General features: G+C 29.4%; 3 protein-coding genes across 3 annotated transcripts; all 3 read right to left on the reverse strand.

The window, feature by feature from the left end:
- Positions 1 to 1721: 1721 nt before the first annotated feature.
- Positions 1722 to 4618, reverse strand: LOC137918397 (uncharacterized). The gene is made up of 5 exons (XM_068761195.1): positions 4515 to 4618; positions 3566 to 3791; positions 2968 to 3122; positions 2495 to 2650; positions 1722 to 2026 (listed from the first exon to the last, which is right to left on the reverse strand). Exons 1-5 carry the CDS (start codon positions 4582 to 4584, stop codon positions 1854 to 1856), a joined length of 780 nt encoding a protein of 259 aa, XP_068617296.1. The 5' UTR covers positions 4585 to 4618; the 3' UTR covers positions 1722 to 1853.
- A 4743-nt stretch (positions 4619 to 9361) lies between these two features.
- LOC137918406 (uncharacterized) lies at positions 9362 to 12443 on the reverse strand. The gene is made up of 5 exons (XM_068761207.1): positions 12354 to 12443; positions 12060 to 12285; positions 11398 to 11549; positions 10608 to 10769; positions 9362 to 9556 (listed from the first exon to the last, which is right to left on the reverse strand). Exons 1-5 carry the CDS (start codon positions 12418 to 12420, stop codon positions 9381 to 9383), a joined length of 783 nt encoding a protein of 260 aa, XP_068617308.1. The 5' UTR covers positions 12421 to 12443; the 3' UTR covers positions 9362 to 9380.
- A 4011-nt stretch (positions 12444 to 16454) lies between these two features.
- LOC137918536 (uncharacterized) lies at positions 16455 to 19257 on the reverse strand. The gene is made up of 5 exons (XM_068761357.1): positions 19189 to 19257; positions 18888 to 19113; positions 18318 to 18469; positions 17498 to 17659; positions 16455 to 16627 (listed from the first exon to the last, which is right to left on the reverse strand). Exons 1-5 carry the CDS (start codon positions 19253 to 19255, stop codon positions 16455 to 16457), a joined length of 780 nt encoding a protein of 259 aa, XP_068617458.1. The 5' UTR covers positions 19256 to 19257.
- Between the last annotated feature and the right edge of the window lie 679 nt (positions 19258 to 19936).

Raw genomic sequence — 19936 nt, forward strand, 5'->3', positions numbered from 1 at the left:
TGCCCACAACACGCAACCGAAACAACAACTCAGTCGATTTTTTTAGAATAACTTTCACGAATACTCTTAAACTAAGAAATAGAAATACGTACGATAAATAGAGATACAACTAAATTGTCTGCTAATCTTATGTGCTTAGTTATATTTTTACTATACTTATATTTTCAAAATGCAAACATACAAGGTCAATTCATGTATATATACACACACTTATATAAATATATAAATATATATATATATATATATATTTATATATTTATATAAGTGTGTGTATATATATGTATATATATATATATATATATATATATATATATACATATTTACTAACAGATTTAATATATTTTATATGGGATATATACACATATAGACAAAAATTTATTAAATAAAGTTTAGTAAATAAACTAGTAAGCGAGAAATGTGAAACAATGTATTCTTAATACGAATTATGTTCTCGTTATCGTGAGAAATTCTGGCTACGGGATCTTTAAGTTCATCAAGATCAATATAATTTGACCGGTATTTGTGTTTTGTTATTTGTGTAAATCATAAAAAGAATGCTAGTGACTAACTTGATATGAGCTAGAATCATAATGAATTACCCTGTGATTATATCCATCAGTTTAAACCTAATAGGTTCCTGACAAATTTCAATCTGACAAGAGCTTACGATGAACTCGGACGAGTATACTTTGTAATCAGTTTTTATCACTTTTAAGTATTTATCTACAATAACAAACAAAAGAAAAAAAATTTAATCGTAGAGCGACCGATGGAAGTTATGTGTGACGTAATTTACAATTTACATTCTATTACATTATATTATATTTGACATTCAATTTATCGCCATAGCGTCATCATGTATAAATTTTTCATTGAAAAAAAATCTATTTGTTACGCTCAGTTACGTCAGTGTTATTAATTTAATCCGCGAGGCGATTAAGCTGTATTAGCGTGAATAAAACCTTAAACTATTTCTTAATTATAGGTAATAAAAGATGTACGTAAGGATTCATTACAAATTATGTATACACTTGCAATCCGATAGTCATAAAACAATATATTTAGTCATAAACGACTTATTCTCATCGGAGAATTGCCAAAGCATTAAAATAGAAATATGTAGTCACTAATGTGACAAAACATTTTAAGAAGTCTTTACTGTTAAAAAAATAATAGTTGACGATATAAAAATAAAATTTCATAGATCGATTAAATATTAATATAAGATAAATTTCATCTTCTATTTCTTTAACGAAAATATGACAATTTAAAAAAAAAACTTACTTATGAGGTTTTACAATTTAAATTAATATACAATTCAAAGAAATAAAGCGTAATAAACCCACTAGTTGAACGGAGGACACAATTATGGTCTATGGTAAGTTACCGGATGCTGGTAGTGCAGTCATCGTGGTGATTTTCGGAAGAAACCTATGCTTTGCAATGAGCATCTATCGGCTAAAAAGAAAAATAAGAGAAGATAGGAGAAGATTCTCAATTTTTGTCATGTATTTTAAGATTTCCTTTTGATTAAACTAACCGTTATTTTATTAACATGTATTTTAAAAAAAATTCCAAAAGACTTGTCAAATCATCTTTTACTTTCACGTTTTATAAATAAATTGGCAATTACTTATGCAGCTAATAGACTTAAGGCAATTAATATATAAAAGAAATAGAACTAAGGAGAAACGAACATATTACTTTAAGATTCTCTTATATTTTATATTATTATAATAATAACAACGAAACAAATGTTTGCGGTGCTCTTTATTACGACAATAATTTGTTGAAATCACTTTCACTAATTACCAAACAGTAAAACCATGTAAAGCATAAATCACACTCTCTGTTTACTTTACATAAGAAGATAAATCTTCTTTAATGAAATTCTTCACGGGTACATTATCGAAAAATTTGTTGGAAAATGACTTGACGATTTCTACGACTTTATCAAAGAATACTCTTCCAAAGGATTCTAGAATCACTCTCCAATTGTCATTCAGATACTTAATAATTGCTTTGCCTGGAAAGAAACAGTTTATTCAAGTACTCATTGTGCTAGATAGATATTACGTAAATCATAAAAACTAACACTGTATAAATTATTCTTCTAACAAATAATTCTTCCTTCTATCGTAAAAATAACTACAGAACTGTTATTAACAATGCTATTCTACAAATAGACTATTTCATTTTGCGTTTACGCAAATATTATACCAAAGAGAATTACAAGTTATATTATAAATATCATTTCATTATGTACTCAAACATTACAGTATTCATGTCGAAGAGAACATAAATGTATTTAAATTGAATTTGCTCAGAGATTACAGGGAGTAATATACTGCAACCTAGTGTTGATATTTTTTTGTCTTACGCCTTTGCAATCTTTAATTTTACAACTATAGAGGAATATTTAAAAATTTTCTTCCAATCCAAAAATAAATAATTTCCATTATATATTAATTTATTATTAAATTTTAAGACTTACCGCCTTCCTCGTTACCCATGACGAGACTGTCCGATTCAAATACTGCTTTACCCAAAATGTTGAAGCTATACATTACATCGTTATGAAGTTTAAAATGCACATCATTGTTGTGATTTACAAAATGGAATGGGAATTCTATGTGGACGTTAATCTTATCTAAAAAAAAAACATTAATATCTCATGTACGTTTGATTCTTACATAAAACTCAGGGAAATAGTTATTCTTAAATAGTTTTAATAAAATTTTAACTGAAAATATCTGTTTTTTAAGAAACGAAGTTAACTAAGAATGAAATTTAGCAATTTACTAACTATTGTAAACGAGAGAAACGAATAAAACTTATAATAATTCTCAACAAATTTCATTTATAATTGCCGAAGAAGATGCATATTATAATTTTTCCCTTACAGCATACAAAAAACAATTCGAAAGTGTATTAAAACTAATTAATAAATATTGGAACCACGAATACCTATTACAACTTTTCCTTGTCCTTCTCCGTGTGTGCTATGAATAAAACTGGTTATTTGTGCAATTGAATCAGCTAGGTCAACTATGTAATGTCCTTGGATGGTTAGATGCTCACAGTAAGTCTGCAATGTAGCCCTTCCTTTATCAAAGTCATTGCTAAAACATGAAAGTTTTTTTGTTTAAAATTTAATATTGTTCGAAACAGAAAAGTTGAGAAAAATAGGTTTATTACCGTTTATATCAGTAACAAGTGAGTACAAATCGTCGTCAATCCTCATTCAAAATAAGAAATAACGACTGCTATTTAAAAAAAAAAAACAACTCAACACAACAATTCACAACTTTTGTACAAGTTTTATATTCCCTATAGTGTGATGAAAATTGCGGTAATTAAAAATTATGTTTGCAGAAATAACCATGTTGTTGTAAAAACAGGCTTAATTCGGCGCCCAAAATTTCAATATAAATTATACCATTACTTCAGAGTTAGGTAGTAGTCATCGAAATAATAAGGCAGTGATACGTCTTATATCGATTGATTATTCTTTTAGATATTGGAATGTACTTCTGATTATAGATTGTAATATATTATTACTTACACCAAACTTTTGATAGCACAGCTTTTAATTCCCGTGATAAATCCATCTATCAACGTCATATTTAGTATGCCAAGTACAGAAACGCTTTCATTCTGCAATTCCATGGGATCAATTTTATTTACACCTATCTCCGGTGCTCCATTATCTCCTAACGACAATATTAATGATTGATAGAACTCTCTCATGCATTCGTCATCTTTCATACTGCATTTTTTGAAGGAGTCCACTGGAACAAAAAAAAATTAATTAGATTTTTAAAATTGTTATTGTTAACTGATTACGATGTTAAGAATATCAGTGCAAAATATAAATAAAAAATTATCAAAAAATATGTTTAATATATACTAAATATCAACTTGTAGAGATATTGTTCAAAATAAATTTGGTTCTTGTTCAATGAAATATCAGTAATCAACTGTCACAGGGTGTAGGTGAAAATATTAGGTATTAAATCTTAGGAACGCCTCTAAAAGTATAACGTCGAACTTAATGAATCCTCCCATTTTATACAATTCAATTTTTTTTAACATTTTCTTCAAACATTAAAACAAAACAATGAATAGGTATAAAAAAATAATGATAAAAAGTGACATAAATATACTTACGACTACTACTGCCTATAATATTATATAAACATTATATAATACATAATATATAATTTTTTTACCTCTCTTTAGTACATGTTATATGTATTTGACTGTGAGCTTCACCATCATTTCAGCTTTAATAGGTCCACTACTGGATATAGGCCACCCTCATAGGTTTCTAATTGGACCGGCTAGGTCCGGCCTGCATCCAGCATCTTCCAACCTTGAAAAGGTTGTGTGTCTACCTTGGTCCGTGGTCTCCACGTCATAACCTTAAGGATTCAGCAGCCATCTGTTTTAGCTGAGTTTGTCTCATAAAAATAATTTTCATTTTTGCCGACAATTTTAAATTACAAACTTACCATACGCGGATTCGCAGATCACGAACGAACTTGCAATTAACAATAATAAACGATACATTGTTAAAATCATAGATTTCTATGTGCCTTCTTCGTAACTCCAACGTAGAATTACACACAAGTACTATAATACCACTAATGAAAATTCCTTTATATATGGTAAATTTAAATAACAAATTGATTAATTAAAGGGGATTAACCAAGAGATCACCGATTAAAAAATTAAGACCATGAATCTGTGCACTGAAAAATATGAAGAATAATTAAACTTCGTTAAATCGTCGTAATCTGCACATAAATTTTTACGATGTGTTTCCTTAAGGCACTTGTACATGCTTAAGTCTCAGCGCAGTATATTTTTTAATCTTGCTCATGTCAATTACGCATGTGTTATAAAACGTTGGAGCAGTCTTTGAAATGATGTATTAATAAAAAAAATATTAATAATTATGAATATTTTATAATTCCGCAATATAAACATCGACGAAAAAAACAGGCATGGGCGACCTAGTTCCAAAAGCGAATAACTAAGAGTAAAAAGTGTTTTACGATCAAAATATAATTAGTTATGATATAACTGAAGAACGGAATAAGTGACCAAGAAGCACTTTATTTTTTGAAAAAATTGATGTTAACAACTTTCTGGCGTTTAGTGAAAGACGAGCTAACATAGTTAAGTAAAACCATCAATTTGGATCTCGACTGCCAACGACTCATGACTTCTAAAAAAAAATAGACAATCGATGATCACTGTGATTTTTCATCATATTGACGACAATGTGTACTCGTCTTTAGTAAGCTTGGGAAAGAAACTAGAGTTTTAGTAGTAAAATGTAAAGGGGAAAGAATTTTTAAATATTTACCTCTTTAGTGTTTTCAGAACTCTTCAGATAAATTTTACTTTGCTGCCCCGGCGAACGTTGATTTGATATATAAATTGTTTCTGTGGCATATATTAATACCCAACTTTTTTTAAGCGTGTGAAGATGTCATAGTTAGGTCATAGGGGCAGGAAGAGCTGTGAACGATGGCGGAATATAAAAATAACTAAACACTTTACATATTTTTTATATATTTCTATTTATACCTTTAAATTGTATATATCATTAATTAAAACAACAAATCCAGAATGACGTATGTGGTTAGTGCTCATTTATTGACCGCTAAGAGTTGAAAATTATTGAAGTACTATTATATTATAAAATCGGGGTTTATGATGGGAGGATAAAAATTTAGGATTGTGTGTTATTTTAATTCTAAATCAAAAAAAAATTGAAGCGGTCCTTTTCCACTCAGGAGTTTTTCTTTTATTGCTAGGATCTATGTTTCACAGACATCAGCGTCCGTGCCTTTGTTTTACATTTACGTTTAATACTTCTGAATTTTTTTGCTCTCGTTTTTGCATGTTACAGTGTTTAAGTAAAAAAGTAAGTTTCTTAATCTACTTTAATGACGCCGCAACAATGTCCAGTTTTTAAGATTATATTTCGTGCAGCCACTTCCTCATCCCTACTCCATATTGCCATCGTCGAGCTGTACGCCAGTATTTGTGCGGCGGTTGCCACACATCGATGAATCTTGCGATCGCATCTTGAAGTCTTGTCACTTTAAAACATCCAAGAGTTCGTGTGACGTGGTATTATTACCATCGCATTATTGTCTCTGTTATACTGCCCGAAGGTATCTGTTCTTTGACAGTGAGCGTCCTTGAACTTGTCTCTCTACTGCCTTGGCTAATGAGAACTTGTTTATCGGCTTGATTTTCGTTTTAAAATCGGCTAAGCTGTTTCAGATAGTTATGCCAACTAGTACTGTGACACGAGTATTTTGTTTACAAAGATAAATACAATTATAATTTTAGCTGTATGACGTCCACTGCCTAACGAAGTCCTCCTCCATAGTATAGACGGAATAATAAAGTAATATTCAGCTTAGTTATGCTGCGTCACCTCTTTGATATTCAGAACATCGCAGCGTAATAATTGCTATTAAGCGAGGAACGGATTGCATCTGGGCAACTGATGGGTCTAAGACCTCTCGTAAATTCGGCTTTGACTTTTCACTGTCAGTTTTTCTATGTTTTGCTATTTAGTCCTGGCTACGTGGACGAAAGTATACTTAGTGATTAGTTATAGGTGTAAAGAACCAACTACCCATATTACAATCAAGTGTAAACTAGTACTTGGGAGTACTTATTCGCAACCTAGCTACTGGCTTGAAAACTACAAATTACTTTCTTTTCTTAACTCGTCGCTGGCCTACCGCCTCCAACCACTCACCTCTTAGTCAGATGTCAATTTGCATGAAATTGTGTAATACCAGTATCTCGCATGCTAGTGTTGATTAAATATTATGTTTCATTTTATCACTTTGTCGGTTTTTTCCCTCTTATGTTTATGTACAAAATAAGGTACTACTTCCAACCAAAATTATCATTTTTGAAAATATACTAGAATCAAACAAACCTTTAGAACAGTTTAGATCAAAATTACAAAAATTGCGATTTACGCAAATCTTCACTTAAACGGGTGCGTGTGAGACAGCATACGAGTATAACAGGACAGTAGATGTCCACTTTTTATGCCAGTAGCTCTAATTTGCAATCATGCGAGTTTAGTTACTGGCATACGAGTAACTAGGTAAGCTACTTTTTCACTGGCAGGACAGTAACTTGTCTCGTGTAAATGGGTCATTACAGTATTCTTGTGAAGTAAATGTAATAGTTATGTATATAGGTAGTTTCTTAAGGAAAAACTAGCCATTTGGTAGAGTTCACCTTACGTCGGAGTTTAAATATTACTGACTTTCTGCCATGTTCAGAATAAATATTATAAAAAACGTAATTACTCTGAAGTATTGTTTGTTAATAAAACGAAATGAATAATTATGACCTACATTCAGCGTAACTATAGTTTTTGACTGAATTGATTGTCTCGATTAACAAATATGAATATCGTTTCTTTGTTTAATTCAAGTAAAAAAACTATAACTGTGTTATGTACTCTAGAAATGGAATTAATAGCACTTTTGTAAATTATCCAATATTACTCAAAATAGTTAAGATAAAAGGTAAGCTCAGAAAAAGATCATAGCCCCGGTAAAGCGAATAAGTTTTTCTTCCGGTTCCTTATAAAAAGTTGGCGTCACAAGTCACGATGACACGTGATGCGTGACCTCTTCACCGGTGACATAATAATTCAATACACAGCGTCCGTATGTCTATTTTAAATTCACTATAAACTTATAACAATAATGGTTTTTATAACAAGATAGGCACATTTTAGCGTTTTAAACAAAATATTGTAATTGTTAAATAGGTTGGGTTTTTGTCAAAGAAGTGCTTTAAGACATATCGGACTGGCTATTAAATTTGCCCATCGGTTAATTGTAGGTACAATTTTGTGTTAAGTTTTAAGGTGATGTTTTAATCCAAATGTAAAACACAACTTCATGGTCAGAATGCTAGTCAAAACGAAAGATTAAATGATGTAAAAGAAGAGCAAAGTCAATCAAATTGTTGGTCCAGATTATCGTATACTATTGTATATGATATCTCAGAAAAAATTGAATTTTAAATCAAGGTCTTTGCGAATATTCATAAAAACTTTACCGTTTATTTTTCAGAATGACATGTACTAACATTCTAATATGGGCATTTGTTTATGCCGAAAATATGCGTCGTGATGATGATTGGTTTTCTGATTTAAAAAAAAAAACGATATCGTGTCATTGTGCTACGATCACCAGAACTTCAATAGCGCGAATAAAATAGATGAATAATATTAGTATAAAATAATAACACCCAAAGACTATATAATCCATTGCTCTATGTGTCGTCAGTGGATACACACATCGTATGAGCGACGAACAAGTTATATCTGTGATTACTGTGACGATGTATAAATCCTGTCCACTTTGAGCAGTGGTTGCTCAGCGATAGAGGAATGAAACTTGCGATCGTAGGTGTACAATCTTGTATTATTCACCTTTGTGCATTAATTACATAGGACTGCCACTGCTCACAAACAAGTTTCCAGAGGATAGGCAGGAGCGGTCTTTGCATATTATAACACCATACTGCGATAGCTTACCCGCCAAGGTTGGTGATTGTTGTGCCTCTAAAGACACCTTTGCAACTACGGCATAGGAATATGCCTTGGAGTTGGCATCTGTAGGCTGAAACGACATTGCCTGGATAGTATAAGCAAAGTGGATAATCCGGTTTTGTTTTAACTTCATTTTTAATAGTATATTAAAATAGTATATTAATGTGACCAAAGATATAAGTGCAATTGGAGATAATAAAAGAAATTCTCTCTTCTTTTTGCAGTTTTCCTTAAGATATCAAATTTTCCCGTAACTCACATATTAAATAAAGTGACGCAAAATTTTCTCAATACATTTCTTTATAATGTTATCAAATTTAATTTTATTTCTTTGCATAAACAATTTGAGGCTACAATAACTAGCTACATACAATAATCGCAGGTAGCTAGACGTCTGTGTCACGATTTAACCATGCATAAAGTGATATAATACGTTAATTTTGTTTATTGGTGGTATTAAAAAAGAATTGTCAAATAATTTATAGTTCTTTTATTTCTTATTCTTTTTTTAAAAAATAATAAAAATTGTTACAATATTTCAAGCTATTGTTAAATGGTTAATAAATTTAATAACGAGTAATTTTCTTCAAAACCTCTTGGGTGGTAATATTAAAATAAAGGTTAAATAAAGTAAACCATATGCAGAAATATGTAACTTTAATTTTAGAATAGTTTAAAAATTATAATTGTAATAATTTTCTTTATGCGTATCTAAATTAAGTTGTTTAACGAAAATTTATATTTAAAACAGCTTAAACTACTTTTAATCTTTCAGATAAGGAGCTAAATCTTCAATTATGTAATTCTTCGCAGGAACAGAATCGAAGAAGTTTGAAGAGAAGCTGTTATAAAATTCAGAAGCCTTCTCAACAAAAACTTGTCCAAAAGATTTGATCACGAATTTCCAGTTATCGTTCAAATATTTCATCACAAGCTCACCTGTAAAACAATTGTTATATGTTAGTTCATAAAAATTACAAAATAGCAGTGTTAACCCTGCGATGGAGGACTGAGACTTGCGATAAATCGAACGAAAAAATCTTATAAATCTATCAGGTTATTGTGAAAGTAGGTTTCTATCTTATGATGCGATTAATATTCAGCGATTAAAGAAAACTATTAATCAAAAGTCCCACTTTTTAACCAGAAGCGGCCAGAGCAAGTTTCTTTTGATGAAAACGCTCAGTTGTAATTCAAATAAATCATTGATATTAACTTGAATACGAATTAAAAATAATAATATATAAAAATTTCTATGCTAAATTAAGCGATGTTTTATTTGTATAACATTCTTCAAAATCGCTTTCTATTCACTGCAAAAATTTCTTGAATTGTTTCAATATGTCGTTATTAACAACATTTGTTTATTTTATACAAATATCTACAACTTTTAAACAACTTCATCTGATGTGTGATTAAGATTTTTTTAGAACAAAACTGTTAGCGTAAAGTTTGTTAGGTCGCGAGCTTGATTTCCGGGATACAATCTCTCTTTGCCACTGTTCTCGAATAAGATTCCAAAGGATAGGAAACGCGTCCTATGCGTACCATTGTACCACAATGGTATACTTCGCAAAGATACTTTGGGAGAAAACTCATTCCTATCAATGGGTGTCTATGGGGAAATGATGACGTTATAAAAATAATAATTAACATTAATGATACGAGTATATGATACTTTTGTAATTAATATGATTTAATTAAATCATTTATTTATGCTATATATAATATAGTGTACTTATTAAAAACCACATCATTATTTCAACCGTAAGACACATAGAATTCTAATACGACCTGTGGGAAGCGGCATGCTTCCATGGTCGTACGACGACTTTAAAAAGGGCGTCTGTCTACCTAATGGGTGGAAGTCTTACGCCGAGTAAATCTAAATCTATTCACGAAAAAATTAAATATTAAACTATTTACCATTAATAATGTAGATATCAGATACATGTATATATGTATTCTACTATTCATTATAGATACTTACTGACGTCCTGTTTTCCCAAGTATATTTTTTCAGCAGCAAAGGTTGCTCCTCCCAAAACATCAAGCCTTTGATCAACATGCTCATAGTCACAACTTATGTATATTTCTCCATCATCTTTTCTTACAACATTTACAGGAAAAATGAATTCTAATTGTAATTTATCTGGAAAATATGGAATCAGTCAAAGTAAAAACGTAACTTGTGTGTTTATTAATTTTAATTTAACGCCTTATGTAAAGTAAAAGAAGATTATTTATATGCAATACATAAAGAATCATCTTTGTCTGAACAATATCATTAGCGAGCCGAATTTGACCTCAAAGAATATTTCCGGTGTAAAAAATATGCAAATTTTAATGGTCTTATAACTTTTTGTACCAGTTATAATTATTAATATTCCAAAACAAGCGAGTTTTTATTATACGTATTAAATATTAGTGTGAGGACTTCTTACGTATTTTACACCTTTTTTACGTGGACTTTTGAACGATTAGAACATTGTTTATTACTGATGACATTGTCAAGGTCGTCAGAAGTCTAGTGGAAATCTATGAGGAGGTTTAAATCCAGCAAGCGATGTCCTACGATTGAAAAGATGATTATCATGACGATGATCATGAACTGCTTATGAGCGTATATTTTTGTTATAAATTATAGCAAACACTTATTTTATGTGGACCACTTAACAGCAAGGAAATTAAGAGTGATCTACGAAAGTTGATTATGAAAAAGGTTACTTTTAAAAATTCTAAATAATAATACTAAAAATTAACATGTGGTAATATTATACCTAATTTCACTCTTCCTTTGCCTTCGCCGTTAATTTCAGATCCTCCAAGCACGCTTTCGATCAAAGGGGATGCTGCACGCAAACGGTAGTGTCCCTTGATTACAACGTCACAAACCAATATGTTGTGTCCTTTTCCCTTCTCAATATCAATCCTGTAAACAAAAGTTTTATTTTTATTTCACACTGTTTTGTGCGATAATTATAAATGCTTTTCTATGGATTGGATAAAAGCGATATAATTAGAAAAGCACTTTAATACATAATAAATTACACACTATATAACTGAACGGTATTGAGATTTATTAGACAAAATTTTTGAGTATACGGTGTGTTTCAACTAGATATCTATACACAAAGACTGCAACCTTTTGCGTAAAATATGGTATGTATTAGATAATTTATATTTCGGCAATTAAAATAAAATAAATAGCAAAAAACTAAGGCATGAATTCTCTAAATAGAATAGATTAATACATCACATATATTTTTTTATTATCACAAAACTTTTAGTTTGACCAGAGAAAACGTACGGGTCATTTATTACTGTCTGTATTAAATTTGAATGCAATAACAAGCTAAGATGTATCTCTGTAGTAGATAGCAGTCTATACATATAACTTATTGATTATAAACATATATATCGATAAATATGAAGTACTTACGAGTATTTTGTGAAGACGCAATCCTTAGCACCCTTTACGACACCATCGACCAGCGTTAAGTTAACAAGATTTAGAACTGTTACCGTCACATCCTGAAGATGAATTGGATCAATCGGAGGAATATTCAGTTCTGGTATACCTGTTTTACTAATTTTATTCAACGATTCATGGAATAGCTTCTTCTGACAATCGTTATCGGAGATACTGCATTTATAAATCTCGTCAACTGGAAAACAATTCCTTTTAAAATTTGAAAACAATGATAAATAAAAATATGTAGTAAATGCTACTTACTGAACGCAGAATTACTTAAACCTACAACAAAACATACAGAAATAATGAAAAATATACGACTTGTCATTTTTAATATGGTTCAACGCCAAAACTAAGTCGAAAATACAATACCGAAAGCACTTGAGTGCCTTATATATTAATCATTTGTATGTAGTAACGAGAATAAAAAAAGCTTTGAAGGAAACGTTAAATTATACAAAAACAGAACAGGTTTGACTCAAAAAAACTAGTGTTCGGATTACAATATATGTTTTTAAAAATATTATAAAACTCTTTGTTTGGAAACTGCCTTTCGTAATATCATGGGTAATCATTTTTAATAATCATTTTTTGTTATGAATAAACAAAATTGTAGTTCATTATATAGTATTTTAAAATTCACAATCATCGGAGAACTTTACATTCAAACTAATCCATAACAAAATGTATAACAAGAATAAAAACTATTCAATAATAAAAGTCTAGACAAAAAAACTACATATTTCAAAAGCGAAATTCTGCCAGGGGACTTGCTATTTATTACGTTATTTAAAAAGTTGATGAGTATATTTTCTAGATAACTTATATGTGTTTTTAATAAATAATTAACTTGCTTGTAAAAACTTTCCCAAATAGCTCGTCTTTAATGCTTTAATATTATTAAACCGGGGTTGAAGTTTATTCACATTTTAAAATTAAAAGGAAATTTTGAATACTCTTTTGTATTATTTAAAACTGGCTGACTTACTTTATTGTTAAATAGACGACATTATAAAAAATTCAAATTTGGAATTTTCTCTCTAAATTTAATTCTTTTTCTATACGTCAATCTGGTTGTTTTTTTTTTACAAATAAATTAGATAATTTTGTAAGTTTTTTTAAAAGTGGAGATATAGCGACACAAGCTGTAAACAATTTTTGAAGATTGAACTTGAGTAATTCACAGGTTTTATTCCTAATTTTATATTCTCCACATTTAGAATGATTTTTACTCATATTCCTTGGTAGAATATGCACACGCATTAGGCATTCCTAGGTACCTTAATAGTTGTTGAATATTGTTATTGACCTAATTTACGCAAGTAAAAACGTATTAACAAGCATAGCTGAGAAAAGACAATCACTCACACAACTCTGTCTAACCCGTTACTGTTGGTGCTGTAAACCACGAGAAACGTCGAGATATTAAAAGTAAAAGACATAATCTGTAAAAAGATAATATTATATCAACGAATAATGTTCTTTCTATGTGTTAGGATAAGAGGTAATGCTGGGTTCTAAAAGGTGTTGTTGGATCTAAATAATAATAATTATAAGTTGATATAGCTAAAGAGTGGAGTGACCATAAAATAGTTTTAAACTTATCTATATAAAATATACTGGTTGTACAAAACATCGATTAGTGCTTCAAATAAAAGGCGAACGTCTACCAATAAGCTGAATAATCGATTTGGATATTTTATGCCAGATTATGAGTAACTAATAAAAAAACTGTCTATCATTGATAATCAGAAAACATTGTATTTTTTATAATGGTGTTCATTCACGGTAGATTTTAAACATGTTTTTAGCAAGCAAGGTAATTACCACAAAGGCTATTTTTACATAATTTAAGGATATGGTTAGTAGATAAATGCTACTAATCTGTTAAAGATTTTTTAAATGATATTAAATAGAATAAATACGTAATGTAAGTTAGTAGTTACAGGTAGAATTGTTTTAAAACAGGTATAGTACCTAGTTACTTCTACATGCCGATACTGGCTAAAAATGTGATACTTATGTTTATAAAAACCATGTTTACGTAAATAAAAATATTTTATTTAATTTTTTTTTTTTCAAAAAGCTAGATAATCTAATGTTTAGGTAATAGTTGTTGTAAAACGCTTAACTAAAATCTAAGCGAAACTTTTAATTATTGCTTCCTTTAGTTCTTTCTGGGCTATAGATAGATTTAGGTTAGCATTAAGCAAGAGCTGTCATAACTACTTGTGACAATTTTTGGACTAAAAGTCCTTGAAAATTCTGTTTAGGTTGGTTTTATATTTAGAAATGAGCATATATATAACACCAACAATATATATAAAAGTTACATAAATTACGATAAAAATTATTTGATTTTATAAAACCATAACAAAAAAAACCTGTCATTAAAAAACGACAATCTTTAACGCTTATATGTCTTATATATTAAAACTGCTCTGATCTTAAGGATACGAGCAGTTGCATATTCTCACAATAGGTTAAACGACCTCATAATAAGAGATAGATCAGGGTGCCCCTGTCCTTACACTTACCAGTCCAAAAAGTACCGCAAACGGCATGGAATAGATATATTCTGTATTTATCTTACAGTTACGTTGATTTTGACAACAATAATGATGCAGACTAAAACAGTCAAATATTCAACGAGTTATCCTATAAAAGTATGTATGTTTAAGTACACTCAAACTTGTTTTGTGTTGTATTTTTGTGCCGTTTTCTATGTGTGTGTTTTGTGTACGAAATTTTCTTGGAATGTGTTGCGAAAACTATTTTTATAGCTACTCTTAAAGTTATTTTGCAATTCTTTAAAAACATTTTCTTTTATGTGATGCCTGTCCACGACATAACCAGTTTTAGTGTAATGAAATAAAGAGCTTACATATTTCTTATAAAACTGTATTGTTTTAACTGTAATTGAGGAAAATGTAATTAAAAAAACAAATAAAAAAGTAAAATAAGTAAAAAGTAATTTTTCATATGAACATTGTTATTAAATTATTATTCTTTAATGTATATCTGCAACCAAACCTCTGTGAGAGTTTTTCTATTCCGGATTAAGGAACGCCATGGGTTGTGTTTTAAATAAAGCATGAAAAAAATATTTCGTTTATCTTTAATTACAATACGTAAAATCTTTAAGAGTAGATTGTATACATCAAACTAGTGTATCAATGACGTTAAAACCTTATTTTATTTGTGTTTTATTCACGAAAACTTTCTTTGTTTTACTTAACTTACCATTATAATTTTAAAGACCAATTCTTAGCTAATTTTGTAAACATTAATTTTTTTCTGGCCGTTAAAAATACAAATTACGTTTTATAGATAAGTTCCTTCCTATTACAGTGTTACTGAAACCATTATACCTCGCATAGCACAGCGAGGTGGAGGCCTAGAAAAAAAGAGTGTAAGCGCCGCTACGCGCGCGTTGATATTGAACTGACGAAACAAGGCAACAATATTCTAAAAGGTTTTTATATTCTCATGAAATAATTGTAATTATAAACGTTTTAAATAATATAATTTAGTGGTATATAGGAATGCATAGATAAAATCGCCATTTGGTAAATGTGTACATCTGTCCTATATTAAATATTACTGACATTTGGCCATGTACATAACTAAAAAAAACATATTTGTGATTAAGTATTGTTTGTTCATTAAATCAAATAGATATACTTTCTTACATTACCGTAGTTTCAAATTTGAAGGTCTTCTTTAACAACGATGAAGATTGTAACAAAATGTTATTAAACCAATCGCTATTCGTCGTATTTATTAATATGCGTATTTATTAACTCTAAAGTATTAAATGCTATATTTAAAATAATAAAAGATCAAATAACACAACTCTTTTGAGCCATTCCTTAAAAAGGTTAGCAAAATTAATTTTGCCTCAATGATCCAAGTGATAATTTGCGCTTCTAGTTCCATGCCAGCTAACTAGTAACATATGTCAGTGACGGTAGTGTTACTTCTCTGTATTATAATGTCGTTACCTTGCTCGAAATTATATGTTATTAATTTTAATTACGAATAGTGTTGAAATAAAAAAAATTAAATTATTAAAAAAAATTATTGTTCGTTTATTTTTTGTTTTTTAATTCTGGAGAATAATAAAAAATTTTACAACACTTGCCGCACAAGTTATTATTTAATGGTTAATATAATTTAATTGTTTTCAACAAAAACTCTTTAGTAGTATAATTCCCAAGTTAAGGTTAAATCAGATACAGCATACAAAGAAGAATGTACTTAAGTTTAATTTAAGTACAGTATCTAAAATATTTTTTTTCTTTACGTATTACTTTACGTATTACATATTTTTATCAAAACTTGATATTTTAAAACTACTTTTTAATTCAGATAAGAAGTTAAGTCTTCAATTATGTAATCCTTCGCTGGTACATTCTCTAAGAAGTTTTTAAAATAGCCGATGCAAAGTTCAAAAGCTTTGTTGATGAAACTTTGTCCAAAAGATTCCGTTACTAATTTCCAATTGTTATTCACATATTGAACAGCTATATCACCTGTAAAATAAACAATTTTAATATTATATTTCGTAACAATTGATACTTTACGTCAATGATATTATTTACTTTTGAAATTAAAATTTGAAGTTCTGAAACTTTTTTAAAAATTTATGTTTTTTTTTTTTAATTTACTTAAAGCATTAATAATAAAATCGTAGAACCTATTGGTTTATAATTAAGGACTTATTAATAGACCTCAAAAATATTCTTTAACGATTTTACAAAAAAAATCGTTCGTCATTATCATTATTTACAGTGATCTCCACTGGTTGACATAGGAATAAATTTCCAATAGGTCCCGTTAGAAAACCCCGTTTCCGACGACTTTTACAAGGTCATCTGTCCACCTAGTGGGCGTCCAATGCTGACTAAAACATCAGGTTAAACTTTAAAAAATATTATAAATTAAACTGTTAACATTTATGTACTTTGTATCCGCACAAGTTGAATAATTCAGTCGAAGAAATACAATTTGACGTTTTTGATGTCAATCCATGTGCATTAAAGCGCAAATACATGTACGATTTCCTTGGTTCTCTAATTTAAAATCACATTTTTTTTAAATTAATTACATTTTATGTATTATATGTATATGTATGGGCTTACACATGTATATATGTTTGAATATTTTTATATATTTCTTGTGAGACTTTATTGAACATCTTGTGTATGGTATACACTCTTCTATGAAGGATTATGATCTCTTTGTTCATCCAATCTATACAATAATGTTAAAGGCGGAAACTTGGGATGACCACTTGTTGTATAAGTTGTCTATTATTGTGTAACTAATTTTTAAGTTTACTCAATAAGTAAAAATAAAATTAAATAAATAAAATATTTATTCTATTTATTATAGTTACTTACTGACGTCCTGTTTTCCTAAATATATGTTTTCAGCGGCGAATGATACTTTTCCCAAGATATCAAATTTTTGTTTTGTAATGTCATAGTCAAAATTTAAGTATATTTCTCCATCATCTTTTCGTACAGCATTTACAGAATAAACGAATTCTAATTTTAGTTTATCTGGAAAATATGGAGCCGTGATTAGTCAAAATAAAAATATTTGCCATTTTTTTATTTCTATTTTACGCCTAAGTTAAAGAAGCTTGTTTATACATATTTGTCAGAATAATTTCACTGTCAAGCCGAATTTTACCTCGGTGAATATTTCATGAGTAAAATGTGCAATTTTTATTAGCTTATTATAAACTGTTTTTAACAATTATAATTTGTAATATATTTAAATAACCTATTATTTGTTATATGAATTTATTTGTTGTGGAAGCTTCTTACATGTTCTTACTTTTTGTGTTCATCTTTTTTTTACAACCTTTTTAACAATAAGAACAACAAGCGCCACCGTTGAGCACTCGTGACATATTAAAGAAATAAAGATGTTTATTTGTTTATATGATTATTTACTTAATTTCATATTTCTAAAACAAAATTCAAAAATCGGATTTGTTAATTATTTAATAATAAAAATTTAATAATTGAATAGTCTTGCTATGACTTTATAATAAAGCCTGTTCTACGAAATTATATGACTTAGTAGAGAAGCAAAAACTCATTTTACATGAACCACGTTAAGAAAGTTAGATTTTCACAAAACTATTGAGAGTCAAATACAATATCATTATAACTGCCCTATTATAAAACTTAACATGCGCTTACAACATACCTAATTTCACTTTTCCTTTGCCTTCGCCGCTAATTTCAGATCCTCCGAGCACGCTTTCGAGCACCGGTGACGATGCGCGCAAACGGTACTTCCCCTTGATCACAATATCACAAACCACTACGTTGTGTCCTTTTCCCTTTTCAATATCAATACTGTGAACAAAAGTTTTATTTTTATATTAGAATCAATAATTTGAAAAGATTTCTCTATGGTAATAAATTTTAAAATGCGTTCCTACGAATTGAATCAGAGGAAAACAACCTGCTAAGAAAGACACCGTTTAAGGTGCAATAAATTAAAAGCAATATAATGGAACGGTATCGGGATTTATAAAAATAAAATATTTTAATATATGCTTTAGTGAGTTTTGTGTATCTATGAAATGCGTGCTTATGAAGAAAAGACCTGCTGATCTGTAAACCGATGACATGATCAAGGTCGCAGGAAATCGTTGGATGCAAGCAGCGTGCTGTTCGGTGATCTTCGGAGAAGGCCTTTCAGTTGGCGCCTTTCAGCTGACACGATAATGATGATTTAGTCTAACTATATCATAGTTTAAGAATAACTTACGAGTATTTTGTGAACACGCAATTCTTAGCACCCTTTGCGATTCCATCGATAATCGTTAAATTGACAAGGTTTAAAACTGATACCGACACATCCTGAAGATGAAATGGATCGATCGGAGGAATGTTCAATTCTGGTATACCTGTTTTACCAATCTTACTCAATGATTCTTGGTAAAGCTTCTTCTGACAATCGTTATCGAAGATGCTGCATTTTAATAATGTGTCAACTGAAAAATATTTTTTAGTTTTTTTTTAAATTGAAAATTAAAACCATATCAAAATATTTATCAAATGCTCCTTACTGAACGCAGAATGACTTAAACTTATGACAAAAAATAAAAATATAATAAAAAATTTGCGAGTTGTCATAGTTGACATGATTCTAACACTAAAATTAACTTTGAAATACAATACCGATTGCACAAGTACGCCTAATATATTCATCAATCATGTGTGAAAAGAACAGAACCGGTTTGATTCTTATTTTATCCAAACATGAGTTTCTTAAAATAGTATTACACAACACTTTGTCTCGTAGCTACCTTTTATAAAATTACAAATAGTGGTTTTAAGCAATATTTTTTTAATGAAAATAAATGTACTGTCATATTCTTAATAACATTTCATTTAAAATAATCGGCCTTTGGAGAATTAATATTAATGCTAACATACAAGTTAATGCTTACAAATTAAGATAATAAAACAAGATATAAAATAAAAAATATCGAACCACCACATTTTCGTAAATATCGATACCTTTCGGTTGTATTGCTTGTAATTTATAACATGTTACACAGTGTCCTTCCCATTGCATTTTGAAATTTAACAGATTTTATCTAGGTAAATTGGAATGTGATATTTTCTCTGTTTTGTATAGTATAAATACGGATATTATTCGTTTTGAAGGTACTATAGTTAAAGGAAATTCTTTTGTATATTTTATGTTTTATATCCATACGAACGGACATTCACCATTCGTCATCAACGTAACGATCTGCGTCTAGGGCCGTTACAGTCTTATATCCACTTTATGAAGTTATTCGGGTGACT

The sequence above is a fragment of the Battus philenor genome, unplaced genomic scaffold, assembly GCF_028537555.1.
Source record: "Battus philenor isolate CCGP_79_NKW_IND1 unplaced genomic scaffold, ilBatPhil1.0.hap1 SCAF_14, whole genome shotgun sequence".
Lineage (NCBI taxonomy): Eukaryota > Metazoa > Arthropoda > Insecta > Lepidoptera > Papilionidae > Battus > Battus philenor.